Genomic DNA, 13,477 nt, shown 5'->3' on the forward strand with positions numbered 1-13,477 from the left:
ATATTTGGAAACTCTCCAAAATCCTTGGAAATTAAATGATACTTTTAAATAACTCAAGAAGGAAATCATAAGGGAAGTTTAAAAAGTACTTTGAATTAAATGAAAGTGAAAGCACAGCATATCAAAATTCATGGTATGTGGCTACACCAATGCTATTTAGGAAATAGAGCATTAAATCCTTATATTAAAAAAGAACATTGTGGATATGCTGCATTTTATTTATTCATTCATCAGTTGATGGATGTTTGGGTTGTTTCTGCTTTTTTGCTAGTGTAAATAATGCTACTGTGAACATTTATGTACAGGTTTTGTGTGGACTTAAGTTTTCATTTCTGCTAAGTATGTACCTAGGAGTAGAATTGCTGCATAATGTGCTAATTCTAATGATTTAACTTTTTGAGCAATTGCCATATTATTTTTTTGTAAAGTGGCTGTATCATTTGACATACCCACCAGCAACATATGAAAGTTCCGGTTCCTCCACCTTCTTGCCATGACTGATTTTAGCTGTTCTGCTGAGTGTGAAATGGTATCTTACTGTGGTTTTGATTTGCATCTCCCTAATGATGAGTATCTTTTCCTGTCTTTAATGGTCATTTATATGCTGTCTTTGGAGAAATGTCCATTTAAAAAAAATTTTTTTTCATTATAGAATTTTAGAGAGTTCTTTATTTTTATTTTTTTTTATTTTTTATTTTTTTATCTTTTTTATTTATTTATTTTTTTTAGGGCTGCACCCACAGTATATGGAGGTTCCCAGGCTAGGGGTCAAATCAGAGCTACAGCTCCTGGCCTATACCACAGCTACAGCAACGCCAAATCCAAGCTAAGTCTGCAACCTACACCATAGCTCACGGCAACAACACCGGATCCTTAACCCACTGAGCGAGGCTGGGAATTGAACCCGAAACCTCATGGTTACTAGTCAGATTCGTTTCCACTGTACCACATGGGAATTCCAAGTGTTCTTTATTTTGGATAAAAGATTTATGCTTTGTGAATAATTTTCTCTGTTGTTTGACTTGCCTTTTCTCTCTCTCTTGATAATGTCCTTTGAGATATAAACATTTTTAATTTTGATGAAGTAAAATTTGTCTTTTGTTGCTTGTTTTCAGTGTCTTATCTAAGAAACCATTGCCTAATCCAACAACACAAAGGTTTACTCTTGTATTTTCTTTGAAGAGTTACCATTTTTGCTCTTATATTTAAATATTTGATTATTTTGAATTGTGGGTACATTGTCATTCTTTGAAAAGTTAAATATTTATTACTACATTGTAATATGTAAACTGTATGACCCAGTCATCCCACTCTTAGGTTTTTACCTAAAATCGCTCAAAATCCATGTGCATATCAACTTTATTCATAAGTGTACAAAACTGGAAACAACTCGAGTGTCCTTTAACTGTCCCTTCATTGTCCCCAAGTGTGGTACATCCTTACAATGGAATACAACTTTGCAGTGAAAAAGAACAAAGTTCTGAGATGCCTAGTAACGTGGATAAATCTCAGATGTATCATGCTTATTAAAAGAAGCCATATTCAAAAGGCTACATATAGTATTACTCCATTTATATATGTTTATGATATTCTTGGGAAATAAAACTATAGAAACAGATTACCAGATCAGTGGTTGCTGGGGCTGAGGGTGAGAGAGGAGCAGAGGACTGTTTCTTCCAGTTCTAGAATTGCTTTACTGTTACTGTGATGGTGTTTACATATTAGACATTTGTTAGGACTTTAGGAACTATACACCAAAATGTGTGGATTTTACTCTGTATAAATTATACCTTAAAGTAAAATAAATTTTTAAAAAAGTAGTTCTTTAGGAGTATATTTCCTGTTGAGGATGGTGTTTCTCCTGCTGTAAAGCAGTTTTCACAGTTATCCCAGGGTTTCTTTTCCCTACCTTGTGTACAGGTGTTACTTTATCCCTTGTAAAAAGTGCCATTGCTTAGTGTTGCATTTCAGCAGGATCACTAAGAAAGCAAACACCACCAGTGGCTTTTCATCCTTCCCAGCCACCGTCAGCTCTGGGCAGGGTTGTCTACCTGGTTGCACTGCCACGCAGATTTGGGCAAACCATGCCTGTTCTCTACAGATATCCAACGTGTACCACTGTTCTTGTGACAGAATCCTCACCAAATATTTCTTGGAATGAGAAGGAAGTGTCAGATGTCTGTATAATTCTAGCTTCTTAAAGTATACTTTTTAGAAGAAAAATCTAAAGCTATGTGTGTTAGTTTCCTTTTGCTGTTAAAACAGATTATCACAGACTTAGTGGCTTAAAACAAGGCAAAGTTATCAGTTTACTTTTTGTTCTGGAGGGCAGGAGTCTTTTTTGTTTTGTTTTGTTTTTGTCTTTTTAGGGCTGCACTGGCAGCATATGGAGGTTCCCAGGCTAGGGGTCGAATAGAAGTTGTAGCCGCTGGCCTACACCACACCTACAGCAACATGAGATCCTTAACCCACTGAGTAAGGCTAGGAATCGAGCCTGCATCCTCATTGATGCTAGTCAGATTCGTTTCCTCTGACCACAATGAGAACTCCAAGTCTTTATTTATTTATTTTTTAATGTGTGATTGATTTAGGTGCCTCATTAGTGTAGTAGGTAGCACATCAGTCTCATCATAAAGTATAGTTGATTTGACTTACAATGTTGTGCCAATTTCTGGTGTACAGCAGAATAACTCAGTCATACATATATGTACTTTCTTTTTTTATATGTATTATTTTCCATCATGGTCTATCCCAGGAGATTGGATATAGTTCCCTGTGCTACACAGCAGGACCTTATTGTCTATCCTTTTTAAATGTAATAGTTTGCATCTACTAACCCCAAATTCCCAGTCCATCGCACTCCCTCCCCAATCCCCCTTGGCAACCACAAATCTGCTCTGTGTCTCTGAGACTGTTTCTCTTCTGTAGATAGGTTCATTTGTACCATATTTTAGATTCCACATGTAAGTGATATCTTATGGTATTTGTCTTTCTCTTTCTGACTTATTTCGCTTAGTGTGATAATCCGTGGTTTTATCCATGTTGCTGCAGATGGCATTATTTCATTCTTTTTATGGCTGAGTAGTATTCCACTATATGTATGTATGCGTATGTGTGTGTGTATACCTATAGATATAGACGTACACACACACTGCATCTTCTTAATCCATTCTTCTGTTGATGGACATTTAAGTTGTTTCTGTGTCTTGGCTATTGTGAATAGTGCTTCAATGAACAAAGGGGTGTGTGTATCTTTTTGAATTAGTTTTGTCTGTATATACCCAAGAGTGGAATTGCTGGATCATATGGTAGCTCTATATTTAGTTTTCTGAGGAACCTCCATACTGTTTTCCATGGTGCTTATACCAATTTGCATTCTCACCAACAGTTTCGGAGGGTTCCCTTTTTGGAGGCTAGAGGTCTTAAAAAATGGGTTGCAGGTGTGCATTCTTTCTGGGGGCTCTCAGGGAGAATTAGTTTCCTTGCCTTTTCCACCTTTTCAAGGCTTCTTTTCTGGCTCATGGCCTTGCATCATTGTGATGTTTGCTTCTTTGCTCACATCTCCTTAGGCTCTGACTCTCCTGCCCGTCTCTTCCCCTGATAAACGCCCTTGTGATTACATTGGGCCCTTTCAGGTAGTTCAGGATAATCTTATCATCTCAAGATTTTTAATCACATCCTCAAAGTTCTTTTTGCCGTATATGTTACTGTCTTGATAGGTTATGGGGGTGAAGACCTACTCAGCTTTAGGGGGGCTATTTTTCTGTCTTGTCACATGAAGGAAATTATTTTGGTAGGGTCTAAAATTTAGGATCACTACTTTTAGGGAATGAGGTAAATTTAGAAATGTTCATATTTCTGGAAGTGCAAAATGGATAATAACGCTTGTGAAGGAAGAAGGAGGCACCCTAATAAGAAAAGAAAACTGCGGGAAGGTGTGGTGTGTGGTTATCTGAGAGTCTGTTTTGTCTTCTTTGTTTTCTTTTTTTTGCTGCCCCTTGGCATGTGGAGTTCCTAGCCCAGGGATCAGATCCAAGCTGCAGTTGCGACTTAGGCCACAGCTTTGGCAACCCCAGATTCTTTAACCCACTGTACCGGGTCAGGGGTCGAACCCATGTCCTGGCCCTGCAGAGACGCCACTGATCTCATTGCGCCACAGTGGAAACTCCTCTTTTTTTTTTTTTTTTTTGTCTTTTTAGGGCTGTACCTTTGGCATGTGGAGGTCTCAGGCTAGGAGTCGAATCAGAGCTCTAGCCTCCAGCCTATACCACAGCCACAGCAATGCGGGACCTGAGCTACGTTTGTGACCTATAACACGGGTCACGGCAACACCAGGAATGGAACCCGCATCATCGTGGTTCCTAGTTGGGTTCATTAACCATTGAACCACGAAGGGAACTCCCTACTCTTATAATTTATAGCATGTCTGACTTTCATGATATTTAGTGATAATCTGCTAACATGAATTATCTGTTTTTAAATTCGATGCTTTCTAATCATTTGCTCTTTTCAAAAAAAAAAGTGATTGCTAGTAGAAGAAAATAGGATGTCTAGAATTTGGTTTCTAAATATCGTCTTCTAATAAAAGGAGTTAGGACTCCTTGGTGAAGGGTTGATTCCAAATTTGGGGAAATGCAAGATGAGCTTGGAATATGTTTTGGTACCAGAAAGTAAGAGTGCTCACCACCTCCCGCAAAGCGAAAAAGATAAGCAAGTCAAAAAGTCACAGAAACAATTTGAGGGGACTCAATGACCAAAGCCAGTCAAATGAACAAAAAGTAAATAATGATAGTCATGGGTTATAGTTCATGAAGTAAGTGCCCATGAATCCATACTAAGTCCTGTAAACAATTGGGTAAGTGGATTGGAATAAGAACAGTCTTCCCTTCAGTAGAATTCTAGTCCATGTCTATAAAAGGAACAGTGGAAATAATATGGCATTAGCAAACCCACAGGTAACAGTTGTAGGCAAGAGCTGTCAATGGATGCTAAAGTCAGTGAGCCAACGTATGCTGAGACACAGGATGTTTGCATAGTCTCAGTGGATTGCCCCATGGGGTGCTTACAAGGCAAAAGTAATAGTTTCATGGTAGAGAAATCTGACAGACCATAACCAGTTATCTGGCTACCATTCCCAGTAATAAGGGACCGTTGTTACATCATGGACCCATGATTTAGGCCCCAAGAAGGGTACAATGTCGTTTCTCTGATGTTCTTGCCCAAAATGTACTGCCTCAGTTTAATCATAAGGCAATATCAGAAAGCCCCACATTGAGGGCCATTGTATAAAATAACTCTTGAGCAGTGTCATGGTCCCGAGGGTCAAGGAGACCAGGCACACTTAGATCCTGGACCAAGGAGACACAGCAGCTAAACACGGTGGGATCCTGGTGGGGCCCTGGACCAGGGCAAAGATGCTGGTACTAAAACTGGTGACATTTGAATAAGGTCTGTAGATTAGTTAATAGGCTTGTATTAGTTTCACTTATTTTACTAAGATAATATGCAGTGTTCACATTAGAAGTTGGGCCAAGAGTGTACAGGAATTCTTTATACTAAATTTGCAACTTTTAATGTAAAATTATTTCAGAATAAAAGCTTAAAACACGTAAAAAGAAAATATACTCTGTGTTGCCCAGACAGTGGCATTTCATAGTTGAGTGGTCAAATTGCTGAGAGTGTACTAGGTTCAGTGCCAACTCTAGTGGTAAACTTTTATGAAACAGAATTTCCACTCTTGAGGTACTTATAGCTGTTCAAGAGGTTGAGAAAGATGTGCAGGCCAATAAATGTCATCAGTTAACTTAATGCAGATGAAAGAAAGAGCTCCTAATGTATTTATAGAAATTAAAAAATTTTTCTTTTATTTAGAGGTTTGTTGTTGTTGTTTGCTGTATATGGCCACTCCCACGGCATATGGAGGTTCCCAGGCTAGGGGTCGAATCAGAGCTGTAGCCATCGGCCTTCGCCAGAGCCACAGCAATGTGGGATCCAAGCCACGTCTGCAACCTACACCACAGCTCACGGCAACGCCGGATGCCTAACCCACTGAGCAAGGCCAGGGATCGAACCCGAAACTTCATGGTTCCTAGTCGAATTCATTAACTACCAAGCCACGATGGGAACTCTGTCCTAAAGATGTTTTGGATTGAAATGACTTCGTGCCCAGGTTGAATTCTTTGTAGTAGATTGTTGTTTCTGCATTGGTCATTATCAGCAGAAGGCTTTTCAGTGTATGATAGAGAACGGATTTCCTGAGTATCATCAGAGTCCCAGCTGTTAGGGCATTATTTACTTCCTGTGTTATGTTTTGAAATAGGAAAGGAGAGAGTCTGGTCCAGCACAGTATTGTGTTGCCAACTTTATTTACAGCTTGTGAATGGACTGTGGGTTGCGTATGTGAAAGTTAATGGCCTTGGAATGAAAGGAGGGGGCAGTACCTTGATTAGGTCTGTGTCAGAGGGGTAGGGGTGTTCTTGGCCTTCGTGTGACCCCAGGGCACTCAGGGAGCTTTTCTTTTTTGCCATCCAGAGTATGACAAGACAGTTTTTTGTGTGTCAGAAAGTAGATGCTAAGAAGTAAAACCTGGTTCTTCTTTGAGGCTGTTTTAAGGACAGAATTTAAGATGCAAATGAGTTGATTCTGAGCATTGTGATCTCTTTTGGTTGCAAAAACCGTGATGTGCCAGAGGGGGTAGGAGTCACTGAGAACAAGATTCAGGCTGGACAGAAGGCCTTTCTCCTTTGTTTTCCAGGGGTGGTGAGACAGTGTTACTGTCTAAGTATCCCCCCAGCCCCCACTTTTACGACCTCTTAGTCACCCATTCCCAGTTTGATTTCAGAAAGTTCTTTTGCAAATAAACTGGTATAATTCCTCACTCTCGTTAAAAACTTTGGTTCCTCATCTCCCTGTGTGTTTCTTTTCACCCATGGGAGAGGACAGGGGGCAGGTATACTGAGCTTACAGGAGATGAGCAGGAATTTGAACTGTTTAAATGGAGAAAACTGATTTCTAGAATAAAAGGACAATTGTCAACTGCCTTTCTTCCCAGGAAAGCTGGGAGGCCTCAATCACATGGCCCATCGTTTATAGACTCTAAAAATAGAACAGTGCTGGTCTCATCTGTAAGGATACAGTTCCAGTTCCCAGGCCCTTCTGCTACTCAGCGTCCAGCATTTGACTGTTCTTGTCTTACTTCCTTTGTTTTTATAATGAAATCTCAGATGGGCTGATTTAGACCAGAGGAGATAATACTGAAGCTTGACTTCAGTCACTGAGATGCTGAGCTTGTAAACATCTCTTGTAAAATAATGACTACCTTGTTGGCACAGAGTTTCAGAAACTGTGGAGGAGTGTCACCGTGGATTCAATGGATGAGGAGAAAATTGAAGAGTATCTGAAGCGACAGGGTATTTCTTCCATGCAGGAATCCGGACCAAAGAAAGTGGTATGTACTCTCTAGCAGAAAATGGCCTCCTCTTTGAACTGTTAGCTTGCTTCCTGTGCGGCTATCTGAAGAGCAGGTAGGTAGGTCTCCCTTCCAGAGTTTTCTGTGTCCTTAATGCCATGACCTTGCTCAGAAGCATTCAGATCATGTCTGGTGTATGGGTGGATGGCCCTCAGGTGCTGTTCCCCAGGTGTGTGAGAGCCCCGCCCTAAGCCCGTCCTGGCAGGGATTGCTCTAAAGCTCCAGCCAATGGACTTCCAGTGCCGGCATGCTGTCTTCCCAGTTTCTAGCAGGGGCCTGCTCATCACCCTCTTCTTTATGACCTTCATCCTGCCCCCTCCCACTTGCTCCCGGAGCCCCATGGACTGGTGCCTGGCTTTGCCTTAGCCCTGATCACACTGAATTGTCTTTGTTGACTCGCAGGTCCCTTAGGAACCAGATACTATTGTCTTTATAGCTCCAAATCCTGCTCACTGGAGAGATTTGTAATCAAATGTACCAGCTAACTGACTTCTCCAGCCCAGGTGGAGGTGTATTTCACCACCACCCTGGACACTGGCAGCTCTGCAACTCTCCCTTGTTCCCTTGCCCACTGTCGTGCCTTGTAGCTTGCCTTCTTTGTGACTCTGTGTGTGTTTCATTCAGTGAATTTTTAGGACTCCTTAAAAGGGAAAATTTATTGCTCGTGATCTCAGTGAATCAGTGCGATGCAGCACTTCATGGTTTTCTTTCATTGCTTAGTTTGTTGATTTTTTTATTGTGTGATATTAATATTTCAAGTATACAGTAAAGAGAATTAAAAGAGAATAATACTTAACAAATCTTCCTGTGTCCATCCACTTTCCACTTCCCAGTGTTGTCCTATCTCTATATTTTACTGTATTTGTTTCAGATCTTCTTCTTTTCTTATTGGTAATGGTGGATAGATTTTTAAACCTGCTAATAGAAATGAAAAACAAAGAGCTTTACTGCTTCTTTTCTTATGTTCTTAGTGTCTAGAATAGTTCTGCTCACTTTCATCCCAGTCCAATTTTTTCAAGGTGGAGGTAGGCTCTTCACTGTCGCAGAAAGCAGCAGTTGACAGTTGGGGAGTGTGCTATGGATTGGTGTGTGTGAAGCCGGGCCACAGAACAGAAAAATGTCACAATCTGCTGCTGGCTTCTGGGGCATCTGTCATAAATCCTCTCCATATTACTGCTCTGAAGAGCTGTTGTTACTCATTCTTTTTACCTTCTCCTGTAGGCCCCTATTCAGAGAAGGAAGAAGCCTGCTTCTCAGAAAAAGCGACGGTTTAAGACTCACAATGAGCACTTGGCTGGGGTGCTGAAGGACTACTCAGACATTGCGCCTGGCAAGTAGTGAACACTTTTGTCTGAGAGCAAAGAGTTAGAAAGTCAAGATCTTCCTCGTTGACGCTGGGACATGAAGACTGGCCGTCTCCCCATTCTCCTTCTGAGGACCGAGGAGAGGAGCAGTTGAGTTTACAGAACAAATGCAGATCACCAGTCTCGAAGCTTATTGTAACTAATGGGCTAATGAGAAATGTGCTTTTCCCTGTTACCCTCTGTCACTTCTTGGGGGAAAGGCACTCAGCATGGCATGCAGGTGTCTTTGCTATTTATCTACTTCTAAGTGGTTCCTGGTTCCATTTTTCCTCTTGTATTACTTTAGAACAAGTTTGCCGATAGTCTTGAATGCAATATTTGTTTATTCCAAAGGAACATATTTATATTAAAATCATCGTAGAAGGAGCTCTAAGATGTCAGTGAGTTCAGTTTGCTTCTTTCTATGCTTGACAGTGGCTGGCGGCAGCTCCGGCCTTTGACTCCCACAGGTGCTTGTTTGGAATGTTGTGGAAGACTGTTATCTGTGCTTTGCTGAGCATGTGGATTTCATAATTGGAGCACAAGGTGTGCCTCTTGTTAGCAAGTGAAGCAGTGAAGATACACTGTGTGTGATTTTTTTTTTTTTTTTTTTTTTTTTTTTAGGGCCGCACCTGTGGCTTAAGGAGGTTCCCAGGCTAGGGGTCAAATCTGAGCTGTAGCTGCCGACCTACACCGAAGCTCACAGGAACGCTGGATCCTTAACCCACTGAGGGAGGCCAGGGATCGAACCTGCAACCTCATGGTTCTAATCAGATTCTTTTCCACTGTGCCATGACGGGAACTCCTACATGTGATTTTTAATGCTTTCTTTTAAAAGGATAAGTCAGTAGTTAGCCTCTTGTCTGTCATAAGTCACATCCTCATGTCATTGCCAATAGGGTGGATGGAGTCGGCTTGCTGACTTCAATATCAGCATCACCAGGTCCCAGCCTGGAGGGCCTGGCCCAGAGGTGAGGCTTCCCTCTGTCTCCCCAGCACTGGTCCAGCTCATGAGAGCTGTTAGCAGACACCAGGGTTCTGAGGTGTCGTGTTGACTTTGGGGGACAGCTATGTCATTCCAGCCTTCTATAGTAAACTACCCATTTTTCCTATCTGTGCTTGTTTTATGGTATGTGGTGGGCCTTTGGATTGATTGTTACAGTCCTCATATCGCAAATTGAAATTCTAGTGGGTTGTAACAAACGAGGTTTGGTGTTCTCAACAAAGGAATGGTGGTAACCTAAAGCAGTTAGCACTTTGTATAGATGACAAGGAGACTTTTTGCTGTTGTAGTTTTTATTTTTATCCTTTCTATTTACTTCTCATCTGTTTTCAGCATCATCTTATTTCAGTGTTCTCTTTCCTCTTTCATATATCCAAGACCCAAAATATGGCATCAGAAGATGTAAAACTGAGGCTCCTCATGATAAATTTAGAAAATGGGAATCACAGCCTGTCTTGCTTTGTAGAGGATTCTTGTTAGTAAGAAAGACCTTATATCTTATAGTATAAGCTGGTTTTCTGGTAAAAAAAAATCTGGAGCTAGCTTATTCCAAGTGTGCCTACTTTTTTTGTGGTCTGTACATACCCCTCCTCCCCATTTTATTGAGATGTAATTGACATACATCACTGTGTAAGTTTAAGGTGTACAGCATAATGATTAGACTTATGTGTTATAATGAGATGATGACGGCAGTAAGTTAACATCAGCCATCTCATATAAATACAAAAGGGAAAAATGTGATGAAACTCCTAGGATTTACTTTTAACAACTTTCACATGTATTGTACAGCAGTGGCTAACTATAGTCATCATGTCGTAAGTTATATCCCTAGTTATTTATTTATCTTATAATTGGAAATTTGTATCTTTTCATCAGCTTTATCCAGCTCCTCCTCACCCTGGCCCACACCTCTGATAACCACAGATCTTATCTTTTTCATTTCTTTTTTGCTTATTAGGGCCACACCCACAGCATATGAAAGTTCTCTGGCTAGGGGTCCAGTCAGAGCTACAGATGCTGGCCTATGCCACAGCTCACAGCAATGCCAGATCCTTAACCCACTGAGCAAGGCCAGGGATTGAACCTGCATCCTCATGGATACTAGTTGGTTTCATTACCACTGAGCCACCATGGGAACTTCCTGATCTTTTCTGTCAGCTTTTTTGCCCCCCTAAGATTGCACATACAAATGATATCCTATTGTATTTGCTTCATCTATGTGACTTTTTTTCTTTTTATGGCCACACCTGTGGCATGTGGAAGTTCCCAGGCTTGGGGTCGAAGTGGAGCTGCAGCTGTGGGCCTTGCCACAGACAACAGATCTGAGCTGCATCTGCGACCTACACCACAGCTGCAGCTGTGGGCCTTGCCGCAACACCAGATCTGAGCTGCATCTGCGACCTACACCACAGCTTATGACAAAGCCAAATTCTTAACCCACTGTGCAAGGCCAGGGATCAAACCTGCATCCTCACAGACACTGTGTTGGATTCTTAACCTACAGAGCTACAATGGGAACTCCGTTCTCTGATTTATTCCCTTAGCATAATGCTCTCAAGTGTCCATCCATGTTGCCGCAAATGACAGGATTTCCAGCTGGATGATTGGCATTAATTAATTTTTTTTTTTTTTAAGGGCCACAGGTGCAGCATATAGAACTTCCCAGGCTAGGGGTGGAATTGGAGCTGTAGCTGCCAGTCTCTGCCACAGCTACAGCAATGCCAGATCTGAGCCACGTCTGTGACCTACACCTCAGCTCATGGCAAAGCCGGATCTTTAAGCCACAGAGGATCGAACCTGTGTCCTCATGGCTACTAGTCCTGCTATGCCACAACGAGGAACTCTGGCATTAATTCTTATATATGTATGTATTTATTTAATATAGTTTATTTATAATATTGTATTAATTTCAGGTGTACAGTTTCAGATTCTTTTCCATTGTAGGTTATTACAAGATGTTCAGTATATTTCCCTCTGCTATGTAGTAAATCTTGTTGTTTACCTATTTTTTATATAGTGGTGTGAATCTGTTAGTCCTATACTCCTGATTTATCCCTCCCACTTTCCCCTTTCCCCTTTGGTAACCATGAGTTTGTTTTTTAACTGTGAGTCTGTTTCTGTTTTGAAAATAAGTTGATTTGTATCATTTTTTTAGATTCTACATATAAATGATATATAATATTTGTCTGACTTCACTTAGTATGATAATCTCTGTATCCATCTATGTTGCTGCAAATGGCAATATTTCATCCTTTTTCATGGCTGAGTAATGTTCCTGCATGTGTGTGTGTCTTTATTCATCTGTTGATGGACACTTAGGTTGCTTTCATGTCTAAGCTATTTTAAATAGTGCTGCTATGAACACTGATGTGCATGTATCTTTTCAAAATACAGTTTGCTTCTTTTCCTGATAACATGCTACCCAGGAGTGGGATTGCTAAATCATGTGTTAACTCTACTATTAGGGGATTTTTGTTGTTGTTGTTGTTGTTTTTTGCTTTTTAGGGCCATACCCGCAGCATATGGAAGTTCCCAGGCCAGGGGTTGAATGGGAGCTGCAGTTGCCAGCCTACACCACAGCTATAGCAATGTGGAATCCAAGTCATGTCTGCAACCTACATAACAGCTCATGGCAATGCCCAAGACTTAAACCCTACTGAGCGAGAATACTAGTTGGGTTTGTTTCTGCTGAGCCACAATAGGAACTCCTCTATTGTTTTTTAAGGCACATCTATACTGTTTTCCGTAGTGGCTGCACCAATTTACATTCCCACCAACAGTACTAAGAAGGTTCCTTTTTCTCTACACCCTCTCTAGCATTTATTACTTGAGACTATTTGATGATGGCCTTTCTTGCTGGTGTGAGGTGACACCGCATTGTCATTTTGATTTGCATTTCTCTGATACATTAATTCTTCAAATGTTTGGTGAAGTTCACCTGTGAAGCCATTTGGGCCTGGGCTTTTTCTTCATTGGAAAATTTTTTTTTTTTTTTGTCTTTTTGCCATTTCTTGGGCCGCTCCCGAAGCATATGGAGGTTCCCAGGCTAGGGATCGAATCGGAGCTATAGCTGCCAGCCTATGCCAGAGCCACAGCAACGCGGGATCCGAACCAAGTCTGCAGCCTACACCACAGCTCACGACAATGCCGGATTGTTAACCCACTGAGCAAACCAGGGATAGAACCCACAACCTCATGGTTCCTAGTCAGATTCGTTAACCACTGCGCCACGACAGGAACTCCGGAAAATTTTTGATTACTGATTCAATCTTCTTACTAGTAATTGATCTTTTCAGATTTTTTGTTTCTTCCTGATTTGGTCTAGGTAGGTGGTATTTTTCTAAGTATTTTTCCATTTCTTCTAGGTTGTGTGTTTAATTGGTGTATAGTTGTTCATAGAAGCTACTTAAAGTTTTTTTTTTTTTTTTTTTTTTTGTATCACTCGTAACGAATCCTTTTTCATTTACACTTTTGTTGATTGGAGTCTGTCCTTGGTTAGTGTAGCTGGATGTTTATCAATTTTGCTTATCTTTCCAAAGAACCAGTTCTTAGTTTGGTTAATCTTTCTGTTGTTTTTCTTTTCTCAGTTTCATTGATTTCTGTTCTAATCTTTGTTGTTTCCTTTCTTCTGTTAACGTGGGCTCAGTTGGTTCTTTTTCTAGC

At 40.9% G+C, this 13,477-nt stretch overlaps 1 protein-coding gene across 3 annotated transcripts in view; it reads left to right on the top strand.

Annotated features, from left to right (window-relative positions):
* The window catches only part of GTF2E2 (general transcription factor IIE subunit 2), an 81,272-nt gene extending 72,067 nt beyond the window's left edge, over positions 1-9,205 (top strand). For 2 of the 3 annotated variants that reach the window (XR_014828794.1, XM_084998136.1), the window contains exons 7-8: positions 7,332-7,447; positions 8,690-9,205. Coding sequence is in view for 2 of the 3 variants with exons in the window: in XM_084998136.1 (XP_084854262.1) it covers positions 7,332-7,447; positions 8,690-8,806 (233 nt within the window). In the remaining variant the exon portion in view is untranslated. 3 annotated transcript variants of the gene reach the window in all.
* Positions 9,206-13,477: the final 4,272 nt, after the last annotated feature.

The sequence above is a fragment of the Sus scrofa genome, chromosome 15, assembly GCF_054392235.1.
Source record: "Sus scrofa isolate SSC_HxYL_T2T_F1_AM1 chromosome 15, Sscrofa_HxYL_maternal_Yorkshire_Landrace_v2.0, whole genome shotgun sequence".
In the NCBI taxonomy this organism is placed as follows: Eukaryota; Metazoa; Chordata; class Mammalia; order Artiodactyla; family Suidae; genus Sus; species Sus scrofa.